This window comes from Macrobrachium rosenbergii, chromosome 22 (assembly GCF_040412425.1).
Source record: "Macrobrachium rosenbergii isolate ZJJX-2024 chromosome 22, ASM4041242v1, whole genome shotgun sequence".
Taxonomy (NCBI): domain Eukaryota; kingdom Metazoa; phylum Arthropoda; class Malacostraca; order Decapoda; family Palaemonidae; genus Macrobrachium; species Macrobrachium rosenbergii.
In genome coordinates, this window is record NC_089762.1 from 42,412,234 (window position 1) to 42,431,157 (window position 18,924).

Genomic DNA, 18,924 nt, shown 5'->3' on the forward strand with positions numbered 1-18,924 from the left:
TTCCATTGCAACGGATGTTCTCTCTCTCTCTCTCTCTCTCTCTCTCTCTCTCTCTCTCCCCCAACCTCACGACCTCCAAGAGGTCGAGCAGGTGTAGTAGGCAAAACGCGTTCGAAAACGGTCGCCATGTGTGTATGTGTGTATACACCCCAGGACCTGTGGTACACACCCCCTTGAAAACGTGATCCGTCAACTTGCTGACGTCGTGAATTGAGATCGAGTGCTATTTCATCCTTCTGGAATCTTTTGCGTCTTGTCAACGATTCTCCGAGGGAATAACGAGAGAAGAACAAGAAGAAGAAGAAGTGACGAGATAATCAAAACGATGGTGTTGGAGTGACGAGGCGGAATTGGTCTTTCCTTGTGGTTTGCGAGGAATGAACATAAAACGGGGCCCATTTTTGCCGGGACACAGAAAAGACTTCTTTTTGATTTCAAGTCTCAAGTAAATGATAAATACGCAGCTTTATGACTTTTTTATGGTAAATAATTAACGTGCAACGGACGTCAAATAATAAAAACCAAGAAAAGCATAATATTATAATTTTTAGTAAATAATTAACATGCAACGGACTTCAAGTAATAGAAACACAAAGAAAATCTTTATTATGCTTGTTGCAGTAAATAATGAACTCGCAGCGAACGCGAACGCTAAGTAATGCATACAGTGACAGACAAACTCATAAACCCTAGCAGTAACAGCCGATTAAGCTTGACGTCAAAACTGCATGACAAAGCGAATGAAAACAGCAAATGGAATGCAGCGAACAGGTCTTCCTTGTGGTTAACAAAAAATGAAAATCAACCATCTCGCCTTCGAACGTAAGCAAAGAAAACCTTAACTATATTCTTTTCAATAAATAATTAACAACCTTTACTATGTTCTTTTCAACACATAATTAACACGCAACGAACGCAAAATAACAGAAATAATAAGAAAAACAGTGTCACATTCAAGCAGAAACGGCCGAATAAGCTTGACGTCAAAAACTGCTTGACAAGGAGGGTGAAAACAGCGAATGGAATGCAGCGAGCAGGTAGCCAGCCAGCATCATCATCATCATCATCATCATTATCATCACCTCGACAGGCCGAACAGTAATTATGAGTCACGATACAATCGACGTCATACAATTAAACTTGTGGTTTAGATGTCCGTACAGTCAGCTGGATTCGATCGCTTGTACTTGACCCTTCCGATTTGGGAAGGGCAGGGAGAGGAAGGGAAGGGGAATGAAGGAGCAGTTGTGAGGACATAGGAACTTTTTTTTTTGTTTTCTGTTGGTGTCGTATCTAGGCGACGTAATCGTCGTGTACAGTAGAATGCGTGTCTCCGTTCATCGTTCGTTTTTGTCGTTTTTGCAAAAAAAGTCGCGCCTTTCTTAATAATAATAATAATAATAATAATAATAATAATAATAATAATAATAATAATCTTTTGGAGTATTTAGTTGTACTTCAATATGTTATATATATATATATATATATATATATATATATATATATATATATATATATATATATATATATGTGTGTGTGTGTGTGTGTGTGTGTGTGTGTGTGTGTGTGTGCGTGCACATATTCATTTTGAGTTCAAGAGTATATTAGTAATCTTTGTCCAGTCATACACATGTCTCCTCGTACCGATCAAACGAAAGACGGAAGAACGGCAGAATTGCAGCATACGGTATTTAACAAAGAAAGGAGAGAGAGAGAGAGAGAGAGAGAGGAACATTTACGAGTTCTTTCAGTTCATTTGGAGACAATGTTCCTCCCATCTGCTGCTTCCAATACACCTTTCCTTTTTTATTTTTTTTTTTTTTATTCTTTTCTCCATATTAGCGTGCTTGTTTTGTCTAATCCTAAAACATTCATTTTCCGTCTTTACCTGCCCTTTCTTCTTTCTCTTTATCTGTCCTCTCTTCTCCTTCCTAATCGTTCTAGGGAAGAGAAGAACAATAATTATCCTATGGAGAACAGTCTTGTCAAACCACGTGATATCAGTTAAAACTTTCTCTCTCTCTCTCTCTCTCTCTCTCTCTCTCTCTCTCTCTCTCTCTCTCTCTCTCTCTCTCTCTTTTCCCCGTTGCCAGGGGGTCACCAAAGGTCGTTTCTTGACTGGTGCTGCTTCTGCTGCTGGAGAGAGAGAGAGAGAGAGAGAGAGAGAGAGAGAGAGAGAGAGAGATGGGAACGGAAGCTCCCACCTGCCCCTCACACCTGTATCATTAACCAGCATTCACACACACACACACACGTACTTATGTACACACACACACACACACACACACAAAAAAGACGCTTGTGTTAGGTCTCCGAAAAGTCACGTTCAGAAATGCCTTCACGCACACGTCATAATAACCTTAGGAATTCCTTTTGGCAAGCAAGGCAAGCAGAAAAGACCCGGCGTGCTTTGAATCAGAAATGACTGTGTGTGAGTGTGTGTGTGTGTTTGTGTTGGTGTTTTAAAACGAGAAGAAGAAGAAGAAGAAGAAGAAGAAGAAGAAGAAGAGAGGGGGAGGAGAAGGAGGGGGAAGAGGAGGAGGAATGTTAACTTTGTGTAATTTTTCTCCGTGGAAATGGATTTGTGTAATATTTCTCCTTGGAAAGAGATTTGTGTAATGTTTCTCCATGGCAATAGATTTGTGTTTCTCCATGGAAATAGATTTGCGTAATGTTTCTCAGTGGCAATAGTTTTATATAATGTTTCTCCGTGGAAATAGATTTGTGTAATGGTTCTCCGTGGAAATAGATTTGTGTAATGTTTCTCCATGGAAATAGATATGTGTAATGTTTTTCAGCAGTAATAGATTCGAGTAATGTTTCTCAACGGTAATAGGTTTGTGCCATGTTTCTCCATAATAACAGATTTGTTTCCTGCTGCCATTCTCTACTAATTTAAAATTTAGAGATTCTATCACTTCGAAAAATGCTTAGAACTGGTCTTGTTCGATGCTCACTTGCTTAACAAATATGGCTTCCTTTTCCGCATTCCTTTCCAAAACCTTTCAAAAACTCCTTTTTGTAAAAATCCTGTCTGTACGTTTTTCGAATGAGCCACAAACTCTTCAGTGGTGTTTCTGTTTTGAATTTAAGTGTTCCCTTTTTCATAAATTCATGCTCCCTGTACCTATATTGTTGTGTTATTCTGTAATTTTTTCTGTTCCTAACCTTTGTGAGGAGAAGGATCAATAATTGCCCTGCGGTTACATAACAGTTTGTAATACCATAGTTTTTTTTATTGTTAAAATTCTAAGCAATTTTTTTTTATTTAATAGGGCAGGTTGACCTTTCGTCAATATGAGCTCTCGCTCAGTAAATTAGCTCGTAATTAAATCATCTTAGATCCAAAATCATGAAAACACTCGTATAAATAATAATAATAATAATAATAATAATAATAATAATAATAATAATAATAATTATAAATTTCCGACATTCTTAAGAATAAGTCTCAAAGACCATAAATAGTAATAATTCTTAAATATTTCCGACATTCTTAAGAACAAGTTGGAAAGGCCATCGACTTGCCAGGTAAACTTCTGAACAGTTGAATGCCCATATTCAGCCAGAGAGAGCCTAGATAAAAAATAATAATAATAATAATAATACACTAATAAATAGAAGTATATTAACAATCAGATTTTTTAATGCACACATGAACAGTCTTAGTTGTACGTGGTATAAGAAGAACTGAAAATGTGAGGAATGTGGAGGTACATAGAAGACCTGGTAAAAGTTACTGTAGGTGAAAGGATGGTTCAGAGTATCTTCGGATGGTTCGGTCAAGTGGAAAGATTTGGGGATAATAGGACTGTGAAAAAAGTATACAGTGAGGAACGAGATATCAGTGTCTTGTATTTTCTGACCCACCCAGTTAGGACCAAAGGCATACTGTTGCAAACACAATTTTATATTTTATATATATATATACTGTGTATATATATATATATGTGTGTGTATGTATATATATGGGTTATAAGTTAATCCAAAGACTCGTCTAGAGTTTAATTATGTTGAGACTACAGCATTCTTCTCGCAGAATTGACAGAATGTTCAAATACTTTTACTTCAATGTCATTGCCAGCCTTGTATACCATTATACACTAACAAGCTCTTCATTCTCGGAACGAAATTTGATTTTTGATGATTGTGGACGTAGACATGTATGTTTAAAAGCCAAGCCAAATAAACGCACATACGAAAAAGTGCACCAGTTGTAGCATAAAGTCTTTTCCCGGCCTGGGGTAAACCCCTCCCCCCCACCCTTGCCATCTCCTTTGTTCCGTAGGCGAAGATTTTCTCCGTGGTTTGTACCCAAGTTTTGTTTGCTCGGGTGCAAGTTTGCCGGTTTGTTTCTCTTCGTCTTCCTTATGTCGCCCCTGAAGAAATCTTCCTGTAATTTAAGTCTTCTTGCTAGGACAGTAATGACTAGTGCTTGTGCACACACGAAGAATAAGTCTAGGTTTTGTGTTCACACGAGGAATAGGTCTAGTGTTTGTGAATACATGAGCGATAGGTGTTTGTACAGTTTACACACGACGAATAGGTCTAGTGTTTGTGTATACACGAGGAATAAGTCTAGTGTTTGTGTATACGGGAGGGATAGGTCTAGTGTTTGTGTATGCTCTAGGAATAGGTCTAGTGTTTGTCTGTACACGAGAAATAGGTCTAGTGGTTGTGTATACAGCAGGAATAAGTTATGGAGGGAAAAATTCTTGTGTATAGATGACAGATTGACTGGCACAAATATGCAGGCTAGTCACCGCCCTGAGAAAAGAAAGACTTCTGTATGAGAGGCATCATCAGCCGCCCTCCCCTCCCCCTCAAAAAAAAAAGAAAGGAATAAACTGAAAGGAAGCTAGAAAAAAGGATAAAAAAGACAGGATACACCATAATGTGATGCAGGAAAAAGGCTGGTATCTATTGTGGAAACGGGTCCCCTGGCATTGATAAATTTCTCAGTGGTTGTTGCTTCGGGAAAAAAGCTCAAAGCTCTTTGTACTGTCGACTGTGCCAAGACCCGGTTACTTGGTCCCGGTATAGCCGCAACTTCCAGGAGTTTAAGTTGAAATCTAAATATTGTACCGGTCACCTGGTTTTTTACGATAATATTGAAAATACTTGTGGACTAGGGGTGTCCTTGATTAGGAATTTAGGAGTATCCACTATCCGGAAGTTCCAATTTATTGCAACTCACCCTCCGTGGAAGCAGTTCAACTCGTACAATACGGACTATCATCTGAATTTTCAACCGGAGCCTTCCTTACCAACCTTCATCACACGGGGACGTAATTGGACGAGAGAGAGAGAGAGAGAGAGAGAGAGAGAGAGAGAGAGAGAGAGAGAGAAATCAGGTTGGTACTAACGGCTTGGACGGACCCGGTGGGACTAGGCGGGTGGGGAGCGAGAAGAGAGAGGCAGTGACCTTGTGGAGGCGCCGGGTGGCCACGAATGCGCTCCAAAACCAGTCGCCTTTTTTTTTCTTCTTCTTTTTTTACGTTTTCACTCTCGTCGCATTCCCCATAATTATCATTACAGGGGTTTCTAATGGCCGTTGTCGCGACTTTCACGCGTCGCAGGTAAAAATCTGTTCCCATCCTTGCTTGCAGCTCGTTTGGAGTCGTCCTGCTGGTGGAAGTCGTTAGTGGCAAAAGGGCTCTTGAAAACGGCGTTTTAAAATCACGCCATGCCCCCGCCACGAAGGAACAAAGAATGCTCGACTGCCTGATGGAATTCACCTCCTCGCTCACGGGGTGTTGCTGCAACCTGCATTCGCTTTGTGTTGCTCTTGGGTTGAAGTTTAAACTTGAGTTTCAACTCCTGTTACTACTGGTGTATCTCTGTAGACTCATAAATCTCCGTAAAACTTAATAAAGATTTAAAATAGAGGACTCTTAGATGTGTTATTATGCACCAGCGTGCTGCATTTTGAAAGCTTAAATTTGACTTTCAACTTTTATTACGACTGGTGTATACCTGAAGACTTATAAATCTTCGTATACCTTAATGAAAATTTAAAACAAGGGACTCCTGGACGTGTTATTATGTACCGGCGTACTGCATTTTGAAAGCACTTAATTATTCGATGTAAAATTTCAGTATGTATCGTCTAAACCGTCAGATTGGTAGCTAGAATGTTTATAAACGAAGATGACCTTTTATGTGCGTGTATTCAAATCACGTAAATAAATTTGTAAAAAGACAGAGGTTGTATAATCGAAGTATAGCTTTCTGTTCTCTACATCCAGAGTATGTTCTTCAGAATTAAACCGTTCCATTCTCCAGATGTCCACACCTGATCTTGCCTTAATGGACAAGTGACTACAGACATTTTTTCAAGCATTTCCTGACATACCCAAATTATTCTTTTTTTTTTTTTGTCAAAATATTCCTCTTTTTTTTCTTTTGTTTGTATGGACAGCTATGCAGAGAGAGAGAGAGAGAGAGAGAGAGAACTGCGGTTAAAAATTCTTACATTTGCTTCTCTGGTAAACGAAAGAACGATTTCTTGAACCATTCAATTTTATTCTTTGCAATACAAACGACGTTTTAATATTGCGATCTGTAGTTTGAACTTGCCATTCAGCATTTAAACTGACTGGGAACTCATTCCTGATGTAAATCACACCTTCACCTGATATCATTAGACTGAGGAAATACATTAAAAAGGTATTTTCTTGCACCGAACATTTGAGAGTGCCCCTAAATATACCTCGGTGAGCTAGTGTACTGATATCCATTAACTGTGATGCTCGTAGCGTCATCGATGATTAAGAGTGAACGGATACTTCAGAGTGCAATGGCATTAATCATATCTGTGATTCAAGCTGTGTAGTACCTTCACTACAGAAGCACTCTCTCTCTCTCTCTCTCTCTCTCTCTCTCTCTCTCTCTCTCTCTCTCTCTCTCTCTCTCTCTCTCTCTCTCTCTCTCTCGCAGAAATTCTGATACTGAGATGGTAACGGAATAGATTTTGTATTATGGAAATTTAGTTGCACCAGCGGACACTAGTGTACAGTTTATATGGAATATCCGTAAACATTAGCTATATTTCACTTCTATAGAACAAAGGTACCTTTTATCCAAAACATTTCAGTAGAAATAACTTTTTTTTTTTCGTAGCAAGTAATGATTATTAATGATGGCTGGTTGATTTTGTATATAGCTCGGGCATTGTAACTGCCCTTTTGCAAATATATTTTGCGTTTGCCGTATAAACCTTTTTGGGGGCAAAAAAAATCGTTTTCCTGAAAAGAGAGAAGCTGAGAAGAGAGAGGAAGGAAATAAAACAATGAAAAAATAATACATCTTGTTCCCTTCTGTCACTCCGGGTACTGAATCAAGGTTAGCTAGAAGTAACAGGGATAGGAATCCTTGACAGTTACATACACGTAACTCTCCTCAATATCATGCTCACACATTTCACGTAGGCTACGCCACTCACCTCTGCCTTGCATGATAATTTTGATCATCATGGATATCGAACTCCTTTGGCTTGATTGAGTCTCGTAAGCCATCAATTCTGCACCCTAGGTCTAGGTGTGCTTCGTAAATGTACTAGCTTTTTTAATGCTTTTTTTTCATTTTTACGTCTTTTTCTCCTTTTCTATACTCAATGGACAAACTGTTAGTAATTTCTGCGTTTTTCTCGCAGGAATATTTAGCGTCTACATTTAACATCCAGAATGAAAACTAGTCTCATAGGCCTAGCTATGCACTGCAGTGTCTCCTTCAGTAGTCCCACGTCCTGTCTTGTCTCTCATTTTGTGCTACGGCGCCTTATTGATTCTGTCATAATCTATAATATTTACATCCATGTATCTATTAGTCCTTACCTTCCACTTACGCAACATCGTATTGCTATCAGTGACCAACTGATCACAATCATCTGTCATTTCCATCTCATTCACAACCTCCTCACATATTTTACCAAGTGGCCCTTTCATCCTTTCTGTCCATATTTCCATTGACATTATCATGACTGGGGGAGATGTAATTTGAACTTCTTTCGTATTAGTTTTTCGTGAAGTTACCGGGATGATTGGTGGGACGTCTGGATGCACATATTATGTAGCTCAGGCGTGAACAAGGATGTGGAACATAGCCACAAAAGAGAGAATACACCTTCCCTTCAAAAAAATAAATAAATTAATTAATTAATAATAATGTATGAATCAGTGGACAGAGAGGCTAGAATTGAAACTGCCAGACTTCTACGTTTTGATATTAGAGGAAATGAAAACCACTTACTACAGTGAGCAAATTGAAAACACGAACTTTGCAATATACTTACATGTCTTTACAAAATATTATAATACATCTTTTATTCTGACTTGCATCCTAAACAGTTTAATAATGATATGCTTGCAGGCAAGGATCTGCATTTCTAGGAAGACGTTAGGAATGGAATGGAATGGAATATAGAACTTAGGCCAAAGGCCAAGCACTGGGACCTATGAGGTCATTCAGCGCTGGAAAGGAAATTAAGAATAGGTAGGTCTGAAAGGTGTAACAGGAGGAAAACCTCGCTGTTGAACTTTGAAATAATTGTTAAGGGGCTCTGGATAGCAAGATGAAAGAAAGATGATATGAAAGGAGGTTCCAGCAAGGGGGCCGAAGGGACGCTGCAAAGAATCTTCAGCAATGCTTACAGTGCACCCTGTGAGGTGCAAAGACGTTAGGAAGAGTTCTGACTAGGAAAAGAGCAGATCAAATTTAGACAAGGAAGAGAATCTCTAGATCAATTCGATATCAAGCAGCTCTACAAACCATTTGAATATTTAAGAGGAAAATGGAAAAATATGTAAGTAGCTTACATAGGCCTAGATAAACACCACAAAAAAATGAAAGAAACGCGTTGTGGGCGGAACTGAGAGTGTAAGAGTAGAAGACGGGTTTTTGTTAAGATCAGTTTTTAGGATTTATGATGTAGAACGTAACTTGTCGAAAGTGATTAGAACTTAGTACGCTGAAAGTGAAACTTGTGCAAGAGTATGTAGAGTAGAGGATGCCTTGCTTATTACGAAAGTGGATTTGATGTTTATATCGATGAAATAACGAGCCATCATATATATATAATATAATATAACACACACATATATATATAAAGTAAGTTTGTTAGGCAACAGATGCAACTAAGTAGAGTACAAGGGCTGATGTTATGATACACTGTTCATTTCAGATGACGAGAAAAGCTGCACAAAGTGATAAAAGTTTTAAAAAGTTCGAATGCAGAGAAAGTTGGAAGTTCACAAGAGCAAAGAAAACGTGATGAGAGCAGAGGAAACACGTGTAGAAAATGCAATAAATGAAGGTATGAATGTGACATACCAACGGAAGTGGCAGACTCGAATATATATATATATATATATATATATATATATATATATATATATATATATATATATATATATATATATATATATATATATATGGACCCAAGAGTTGAGCAGTCTCATTCATCTGTAGAAATAATTACCATCATTTAACATACAGTATTATCAAAGTGACACTTCAAATATTTAACCACGTAAATCCTGTCGAAATGTAGAATAAAAATAAACCGATTAAATATTAAACATCCCTCTATTTAAAACGATATAACGGCAGCTCTTTAGGGGAAATGATGATCTTGAAACGCTGTTACCCTCAGGGACCAAGGTACAAAGGAACATTAAAAAAAAAATAAAAATAAATGATAATCACTTGTGAAAACGAGGGTTTAACACTTGAGACTTGGTTAAACCTTTGTGCCCGGCCGCGGTTCGAGAAATTGCCGGCCGTATAGAATTTCTTTTGTTATGATATAAAAGGTAATGTCTCTCTTGGAACTGTGTTGGGACGTCTGCAGTACTTCAGAAGAAGCGAGATGATGTGAAATGCTTTCCTGAGAGGATGAGGAAGGAGGTATTTAGAGAGAGAGAGAGAGAGAGAGAGAGAGAGAGAGAGAGAGAGAGAGAGAGAGAAGAGAGAGAGGTATAACAAATGCAATTAAAATGTCAGTCTTTGCAGTGCTTCAGAATAGTATTGGCAGGCTAACATGTTTCAAGTTACAAAACAGCAGAACATATGGGAAGATTTATGCAGTCGGACATGTGTGTGTGTGTATGTGTTTATAGAGAGAGAGAGAGAGAGAGAGAGAGAGAGAGAGAAGGAAGCTGGCAAAATTTAAAATGGCGAACGAAGCGTTTGAAAGAAGTATAGCTCATGTTCCAGGAATGAATGGTAAAAACTGGTTGGTCAGTCGCCAGGAATAACTTTGTACTCGGAATTTCCGAGCAGCTAGAGATAAGACGGCGAACGATTTTCCGACGTCCATTTCGATCGAGAAATAAGTTTTCAGAGAATAACAGAATGCTCTCAAGTTCCGGGGTGATTTGCGAGAAGAAGATAAGATAGGAAATGTGTGTATGAATGATTGTGAAAGTTTTTGAGATTTTGCGAAATGGATACGTGGAAAGAGTGAGGTTTGTTGATGTGTGTGTATGCGTGTAGACATTCATGGGATTATATATATACATACATATATATATATATATATATATATATATATATATATATATATATATATATATATATATATATATATATATATATATATATATATATATATATATATATATATATATATATATATATATATATATATATATGGATACTTTTTTTATATCAGTCTCATTAATATCGGATTCACTATAGTATTCAGACATATGACTTTTTTTGGGTTGATGAATAGGGATAGTGAGTTTGCTTGTCAATTATATAATTTAAGTACGTTGATTTTTTTAAAATAAAGACGTAGGTCACTAGTTATATATTTCATTACACAGATAAACTCTCCCTCCTAATGTAGGCTCTAATGCTGTTTATTTTATATTTATGCAGTATATGTGTTCCTATCATTTGCAAGTACAGAATATTCAGAGAGAGAGAAATCTGTCAGAATTTCCCATTAATGGAAATTTACGAAACCCACTGAAGAAAGTTTACCATTAAAGTGGAACGTTCTTGCAGCGGAGATTTTCCTGAATCCCTTTCGATTCAAGCAAATTCAACATCGCCGCTCTGAATGGATATAAATGATAGGGTTGAAAAACGAGTTTCTGGGAGCAGTTGTCAATTCTCGTATTCCGAGATACTTAAGATTGCTTATCATACTGTTCTCTGTACCGAGAGAAAAGTTATATACTAACGTAGCATCAAGTTTTTAAAACATTAAACAGAGAGAGAGAGAGAGAGAGAGAGAGAGAGAGAGAGAGAGAGAGAGAGAGAGAGAGAGGATTCAGTTCAAGCAGTTATCAGGGTTTACAGTACTAAGGAAAAGTGTCTCTAACTTAGCATTAGGTTTATTAAAACGTAAAACGTGTTTGAGAGAGAGAGAGAGAGAGAGAGAGAGAGAGAGAGAGAGAGAGAGAGAGAGAGAGAGAGAGAGATTCTAGAAGTTACCAATTATAACAGAGAGAAGACGAAATTTACAGGAGGTAAAGAAATCCAGTGAAAAAAAGATCTACGTCACATCGTAAAAACCGTAAAAATAAGCCTATCATTTCAGACAAGTTGTTAAAACATGAAACGCGCATTCTCGATGGAGAGAGAGAGAGAGAGAGAGAGAGAGAGAGAGAGAGAGAGAGAGAGAGAGAGAGAGAGAGAGAGATTCCAGAAGTTTATCAGTCACAACAGAGAAGAAGAAACCTACAGGAGATGAAGAAAACCAGTCAAAGAAAATCTCTTGTGTCACAGCGCTAAAAATATCACTTCAGCCACCCATCCCGACCCAGTCGTGGGAACATCCAGAATTCTATATAAAACCACAGGATAATCTGGCTGATGAACCCTATTCAAGCTCCCGTAGGTGTGTGACTTCTTCAGAAAGCAACTGCTGACGGAACAGTTTCCCGAGAAACTGACAAAGTTTGACGAGATACAGATGGTTTTTCTCTGATGAGTTTGCGTCGACGCAGATCCGCTGTTGTTGAAGAAGATACAGATAAGAGGGGCTCTAAAGCACGTGAGAAACGGAGAGGTGGGCCGTACCAAAGGGGAAACCTTGACTACTACAGTAGTACTACTACTACTACTGTGCGAATCAGCTTTTATGTTTTGAAATTTTTTTCCTTTTATTTTCGGTCTTTGGGACCTGTGTAGAAAGATGACTAATGGAAATGAAGAAAAGTATAATCAGAATTGATTTCTTTTAAATCAAAGCCTCCGGAAACTTTAAATCTCTCTCTCTCTCTCTCTCTCTCTCTCTCTCTCTCTCTCTCTCTCTCTCTCTCTCTCTCTCTCCTTATGTATAGATAAATATATCAGGATTAGTTATGTATGTTTGTATGTATGTATGCAAAAAGTATGTATATGGATATGTACGTCAGTGATGATTGCGAGCAAAGTCTAACTGATATAAGAATAAGATAATGTATGTGCTCATATGTGCGACGAGGTACTAAAAAAAAAACATATAAACATAATTAACATTTCACAAAGTGAACTAAACGCAAGTATAAATTATAAAGAGAACTAGGCGCCGAAATATTTATTTGGTATTTCTGGTTCGAAAAAGCCCAAGCCCAGCTCGCTAATTGGAAGGGCAGGTGTTTGCTGTATGTTTTGACAGCGGCAGCACCCGTTTCCCACCATCTAGACAAGTTTTCATGTATGTGAGTCACCAACCATTCTTCTATTTTTTTTTTAACTGTTCCCAAGTGGGTTCTTTATTCCAACCACTTGCCTTTCATGAAAATCCTTGTCTATATTTAAAGTGTCATCCTATCCGTTCTTAGGGAAAGGAGTGGAAATGGCTAGTATCTCATTTAAGCACGCTGTGTTTCGACTTCCCAAAATGTAACGGGATACAGTGGCTGAAAAACGTTCAGCGGAAACTTTAAACAAAGATAACATGACATAAGAATAACAGATAATCAACCCTTGACGCAGCCATTATATGGAGAATATTAAAGTTACAGCTATCATTTTTCTCCAGAGCCATCTGATAGAAAACGGATTATCGAAGGAAAAAAATCACACAGGAATAAATGATCTAATAGCAAAATGAATAAATGATATAATGCCAGGAAAACTAAATGACACGAAAATCCTTTCCCAGTATTTAATGTCACTTGTCTCTCTTTCCAAGACGCAACGGAAAAGTGCACACCTTACTGTTTCTCGCTAACTCTCCTACCTGCCTATTATACCTGCCACACACTCCCCGCGGGAAGTTAAGGAAATGATCATTTTGTTGTACCGCGGGCATCAGGTTTACTTTCACACACTCATTCGTGATCTTACGTCTTTAATACATTAGTGTTTTTCTCTGTTCTTCCGTTTAGATTGTGTTGTTTGGGGACAGTATCATATTTTGTAATAGCGCGTACTTTTCGTTTTTAACTATTGTCTTTTCAGTATCATATAATGGATTATGTCATATGTGTCCGTCTGCAACTTACCTCTGCTTACGTATACTGTATATGTATAAAACTTGTCTACTGAAGTATGTTTCCTCTTTTACTATATTAATGTGCAAAAATATGGAAATATGATACTTATTATATAATAACTGTATAATAAATAAAGAAAACGTTCCCCCTTTGTCCACATCGCCTAAATCCACCAGTGACGTAATGTTTGCATCCGTTAACTATCGCTGCTGTTGTAAGCAGCATGTACCGCTCCCCACAGCTGGTCCACATTCCTTTGATCTTGTGATTTTATTAAATACCTTTCTACCTGATTACTGAATGGAGTTTTAAATTCGTTAAGTTAGAAGAATTCCGCAGTTTGAAATCCAGACTTCGAATGCAGATTAACTCAAGTCGGCTGATAAGCCCATACCTAGGCCTAGAGAAATACATATTATGCCTAGACCAACACCTAGGCCTAGAGAACACGTGATCATACACCATGACTTTTTCAATTTATGACGACACGCAAAAGACAAGGGATGCTTTTAGATGTGACACAATAACCGAGTCAAAGTGACACATCCAAACGTCTCGCCTCAAGCTGTCGGAACCGTTTCCTGCATAGCTGTCAAACTTGACGAGTTGCAGATCACCTTGTTCACTGGCCTTGGAGGGGGGTCTGTTTCAGTGACGTTCATCCGTTACCAAAAGGTCATAACTTATTTTCCCCAAAATAGAAATGTTCTGTACAGGTTATTAAGTAAAAGGGATCACGTGAAAGCAGAGGATGAGTAGGATGGAGGAGGATGTGGCTCGAAAACATCCTATGTGTTATGGGGAAAACGTTTTGAAGTCCGTTATTCAAAAAATTGTCAACCGAGGTCCCCGACCTCTGTTGATGATTTGTATCATCATCAGCTCATATGAATAACTCATACTAGATGCACACATATGTGGAAATCTGTGAGTATATTCATTTATGTGATATATATATATATATATATATATATATATATATATATATATATATATATAATATATATATATTATAAACTGTATCATTAGTGCTTCAAGTATATATGTACAGAAGGATCCACAGAAATATACATGATTTGTAAAACGAAATTTATGAAAATAGATGACAGTATAAACAAAGCTTATAGCTTTCGTCCATCCTTCTGTGGACTTGATCACTAAACTCAATTCCACAGAAAGATAGACAAAAGCTGTAGGCTTTATATATATTTTTACAACTATTTTTAATTTTGCTAATCAAATATGTTACAGAGGATGGCAAAATTTATAAACAACGGACACCCTAGTAACATGTAAAGGGCAGATTGGGAAGGAAATGGCGTTACAAACACTAGACCAGAACACAGGAGAGCAAAAGAAAAGACTACAAAATACCACTAAATCATTGTAGGATCGAAGCAGATATCTGTCGCAGGATGATCGCGTAATCAAAATTACCTCCAGGCGGTCTGTAGCTGGCTTTCCTTGTTAAAAGGTCATTCTCTTTCTTTTTTTCAGTCAACTCTGAGTGATTCCAGGAGCTTTGACAAGAATCTAGCCCACATTATATTTCTGTGCAGCTGTAATAAATTTACATTTCATGTCCTCCAATCATTCATTCATTTTTCCCTTTTTCGTTGTGTTAATTCGGTTCCCTTTCATTGTGCTATTTGCTTTTTAAAAGTTTTAATTATCTCAAATCAGAATGTGACGTCACAAAACAAAGGAACAATCTGTTGCAGTTACAATTCGCGTCCCTGTGTACGGAGCTGTATCTCGCATGGAAGTTTTCATACATGTTACTGTTGTAGAAGTCAGGCCAAGGTAAAGCATTTCAGATACAAATTTCAAGAAATACTGTAAAAGAAGATTCACCGAATTCATGAGGATTGTCAATTCAACAGGAATTTGATCAGCAAAATAGTGTGATACAAGGCCAAAACCCTTGTTGCAGGCCTAGGCTATGTACCCATCAATTCACCAAGAAGTTAAGTGTCCTGATTAGCACAACCAGACAAAATGAAACCTCGAAGGCGGTTCAAGTCATATGAACCCACAGTGGTGCATGTAAGGTCAGTTGATCTATATACTCATACATTAAAGTATTATGCCTTTTCTTGTTCAAATGACCTGTGTGAACTAGTTACTTTCCACTGCTAAGTAGACTTTGTCAGATGTAGCCTACCTTAGGATAGGTTAGTTACTGCCAAATTATAGCGAAGGCCTCATGTTAGTTTATGTGATTTAAGTTTTTGTGAACTGAGTTAATGGCTTTTTATATAAGAATTAGTCTAGGTAGTAGCCTAAACCATCGCATATGTGTTTTGATGAAAATTTGTGCAGCTGCTGCTGAATTGTTATTTTCTAAATGTTGAAGTTTTCCCGATTGTATTTTTTTGCAGAAATTTTGTAAAAGACATGTATATAGGCCTCCTCAAGTGTAGCCATGTGTTGAATTCTGCACATTTTTTTTTTTTTCATTAGTAGGAAACATTGTTTCAGATTTGATTATGCTAACATTTTAGGCTAATGCCTTTTGAGCAGAAGCATTTCCCCAAGATGACTATTTCACAGGATCTTTTAACACCTCTCATTAAGAAATGAGCAAGCTACAAGTCTTACATTACAGTTACCATAGGGAAACTTGGGCTAACTTATCTCCTTGGTACTGTTTCATTGTATGAATTACAGCTCGGCATTCACCAATACATGAGGACTCTCCATTAAAAGTAGGATCAAACATGGGTAAAAGGGCAAGTAGCTGTTTAAATCTTTCATCAATAATGTAAGGAATATCAAGAAATTCATCTGGAAGCAAGGACAGCGTTATAGCGTACTTAGCATCAGAAATAAAAAGATGAAAAATTACCACGAAAGTATAACCTGACAAGAAAACTGCACACAATGTGTAAGTTTATTAGAATCAGACAAGTGTCCACAAGTGTCAATAGTTGCCAGACTGTAACAAAAAATTATCAGATTCCATATTAAAGTCCTTACAAGTTAATTCAGATAGTTTGATAATCATTGCAGGCTTACTTTGATCATTGTTAGGTTGAAATTTGTAAACTACCCTTTGTTCAATCTCAGCTAGTTTATCAAGAATTGGTAATTTTAATCTACTTGCTGAGTAATATCCATTATTTTGCTAGGATCTTCTCGAACATTTTAACTATGAGTATGTCAGAAATTTCTTCAATCACGATCAGAATCTTTTGTAGATAGTACTCTCAGTAGCTTCTTTACAGTGCAAAGTCTCAACAGTTTCTTTACAAGGCAAAGCTTCTTGCATTGTAAAGAAACAAATACTTGGTCATTAACCCATGTCTGATCCTACTTTTAATGGTGTGTCCTCATATATCAGTGAATGCAGAGTACCAAGAAGACATGTTAGATGTGAACTCTTCAGTTGACATTAAGTTTTGACATAAGGTTGCATGTTTCATAGTTGGATGTGGTTGTCAAGAACATCATTTACATCCTCAAAGAGGTGATTTGTCATCATCTATTCCAGGTGAGATTGCGTGCTTTTAGTGCAGTAATTAGTAATGATAATAGTACTATTTTATCATGCTCACCTTGTCCCCACTATGATGCTGTGTACAATGACAGAAAATACAGTGTATGCATTCATTGACCAATGTTATGCAGTACTAAAACTCTCTATTCCATACACATCTGGATGGACATTGTTGGTCATTTCAGTCACAAGCATATTTTCAAAATACCTCACAAGAATAATGGTTATTTACAGGGAAAATATATCAGTAATGATCTCTTCAAAATAGTCTACATTCAAGAAAAGTTAATGTACAACACTTGTCGAAGAATACTGACTCAGAATGAACTAAATGAGTCCGTCTTTCAGGCATGGAGTACAGTATTGCATGCCTGAAAGACTGACTTTCGTTGAGTTCATATTTTGCATGCTTAAAAGACTGACTTTTTATGGTTTGATACGTTGTACGCCCCTGTTCTTACTGCAGCAGTGTTAATAATAAAACATCATATGTCTAAGGTTTTTAATTGTGAGCAAGGAATGGGAAACATCTACTTAAAATTAAAAGTGTGGAGGGAACACCAATCTACATGAAACTGGATGCATATTATTTAAGCTCATAAACCAATGAGTATATTGTACAAACATCCAGAGATTTTTGAAAGGGAAAATCTTGCTAAATTACCAGCAAATTCATGGCATAGTTAGAGGTAAAATCCTACCAAAATTGTAAAAAAAATTCCTTGGGTTTTTGTACGACAACCCAACTTGCTAAATCAATATTTTCTCTGTAACCTCTGAAGGTGAAAGGCTTCCATAATCATTCAAAAACTATGCACATGTATTTTAATATTTACAGGCCATACAATGAACACATTAAATTACAGAAACAAAATACTAAAAAATAAATATAATTATGTTGGTCTTCAAATATAATTATATAAAACATACAAAAATCTTCACTACTCGTAATAAACTAACATACAAAAATCTTCGCTACTCGTACTAAACTTTGAAGTGGTTCTGGAAATAAACAATTAATGAATTTAAAATATATTTTCCATCGCTATTTCATGCCAGGCTCATCTAAATGCTCCTCTCATGTGCCTTCCACCGTTCAAGTCTCTTCTTCCACCACGCTCCACAAACTTGGGTGGGAATCTCTCCTTTGGACTGATTCCTTGTCCGTTACCTCTGATATACATTCCTCGGCCTCTGATGAACCGAGTTGGTCCTGGATTCATGGATACTCCCCTGAATCCTCTTGGGGAAACATCGCCACGAAATATCCACGGCATGCCTCGTCCTCTAGGGTTTATTCCTCGCACTCCTGATAAAATAGCAGTAAAAGTGAGTTTGCATGTAGAATCAATATTAAGGATTATTTCACTCTAATATATTTCACTCTAATAACTATCAATATTATGGAGTGTTTCATCATTCTAATAACCATCAATAGTATGGAATATTTCATTCTAATAACCATCAGTGGTATGGAATATTTCATTCTAATAGCCATCAGTAGTATGGAATATTTCATTCCAATAACTGTCGCCATGAAGCAACCGCAACACAGTACAGAATTTGCTGTAAGCAGTGATGTAATGTTAAAGCAGATTCAAGGGAAGATGTTTTAGAAATGTTTTCCTTTAAAGTAAGTGGAGGAAATGGGGCTGAATAACAGGAAATGCTGCATTAATTTTTCTGTCACTGATCAGCACTATAAAATATTACAGTTTTTCAGCTTGATTTTCTATCTCTGGGCTACCCACTGAACCACTAAGACAACCAACAACTTATCTTCAAAGGTAAATCTTTCAAGAAAATTGACCAAACTAACAACTCACCAATATCTGGCCTGAATGGTGGCCTGTGGAAGAATCTACCTCCTCCACGGCTGTCTCCGCGACCTCGACCTCCTCGTCCTCGCATCGAATCAAGCAAAAACTGAAGGACAGAAATAAGTAAGCAACAGCTATAACCAATATAAAGTAAATACAGTACTGTAAA

General features: G+C 37.2%; 1 protein-coding gene and 1 long non-coding RNA gene across 15 annotated transcripts in view; one reads left to right on the top strand and one right to left on the bottom strand.

Moving 5' to 3' along the window:
• Positions 1–18,924, top strand: part of LOC136850808 (uncharacterized) — a 20,815-nt gene continuing 1,891 nt past the window's right edge. For 3 of the 10 annotated variants that reach the window (XR_010856752.1, XR_010856756.1, XR_010856747.1), the window contains exons 1-4: positions 1–822; positions 14,688–15,487; positions 17,995–18,264; positions 18,651–18,878. This is a non-coding gene — a long non-coding RNA (uncharacterized lncRNA). Of the gene's footprint in view, positions 823–10,723; positions 14,364–14,687; positions 15,488–17,994; positions 18,265–18,650; positions 18,879–18,924 lie in introns of those variants that run through there. The other 7 variants (XR_010856750.1, XR_010856755.1, XR_010856751.1 and 4 more) reach the window with 7 other exon arrangements.
• vir (VIR_N domain-containing protein) overlaps positions 17,424–18,924 on the bottom strand; it is a 22,740-nt gene continuing 21,239 nt past the window's right edge. For all 5 annotated transcript variants that reach the window (XM_067124823.1, XM_067124822.1, XM_067124821.1 and 2 more), the window contains 2 exons: positions 18,762–18,861; positions 17,424–18,244 (listed from right to left, as the gene is read on the bottom strand). In XM_067124823.1, coding sequence (XP_066980924.1) covers positions 17,997–18,244; positions 18,762–18,861 — 348 coding nt within the window. In that variant the 3' untranslated portion in view covers positions 17,424–17,996. The remainder of the gene's footprint in view (positions 18,245–18,761; positions 18,862–18,924) is intronic.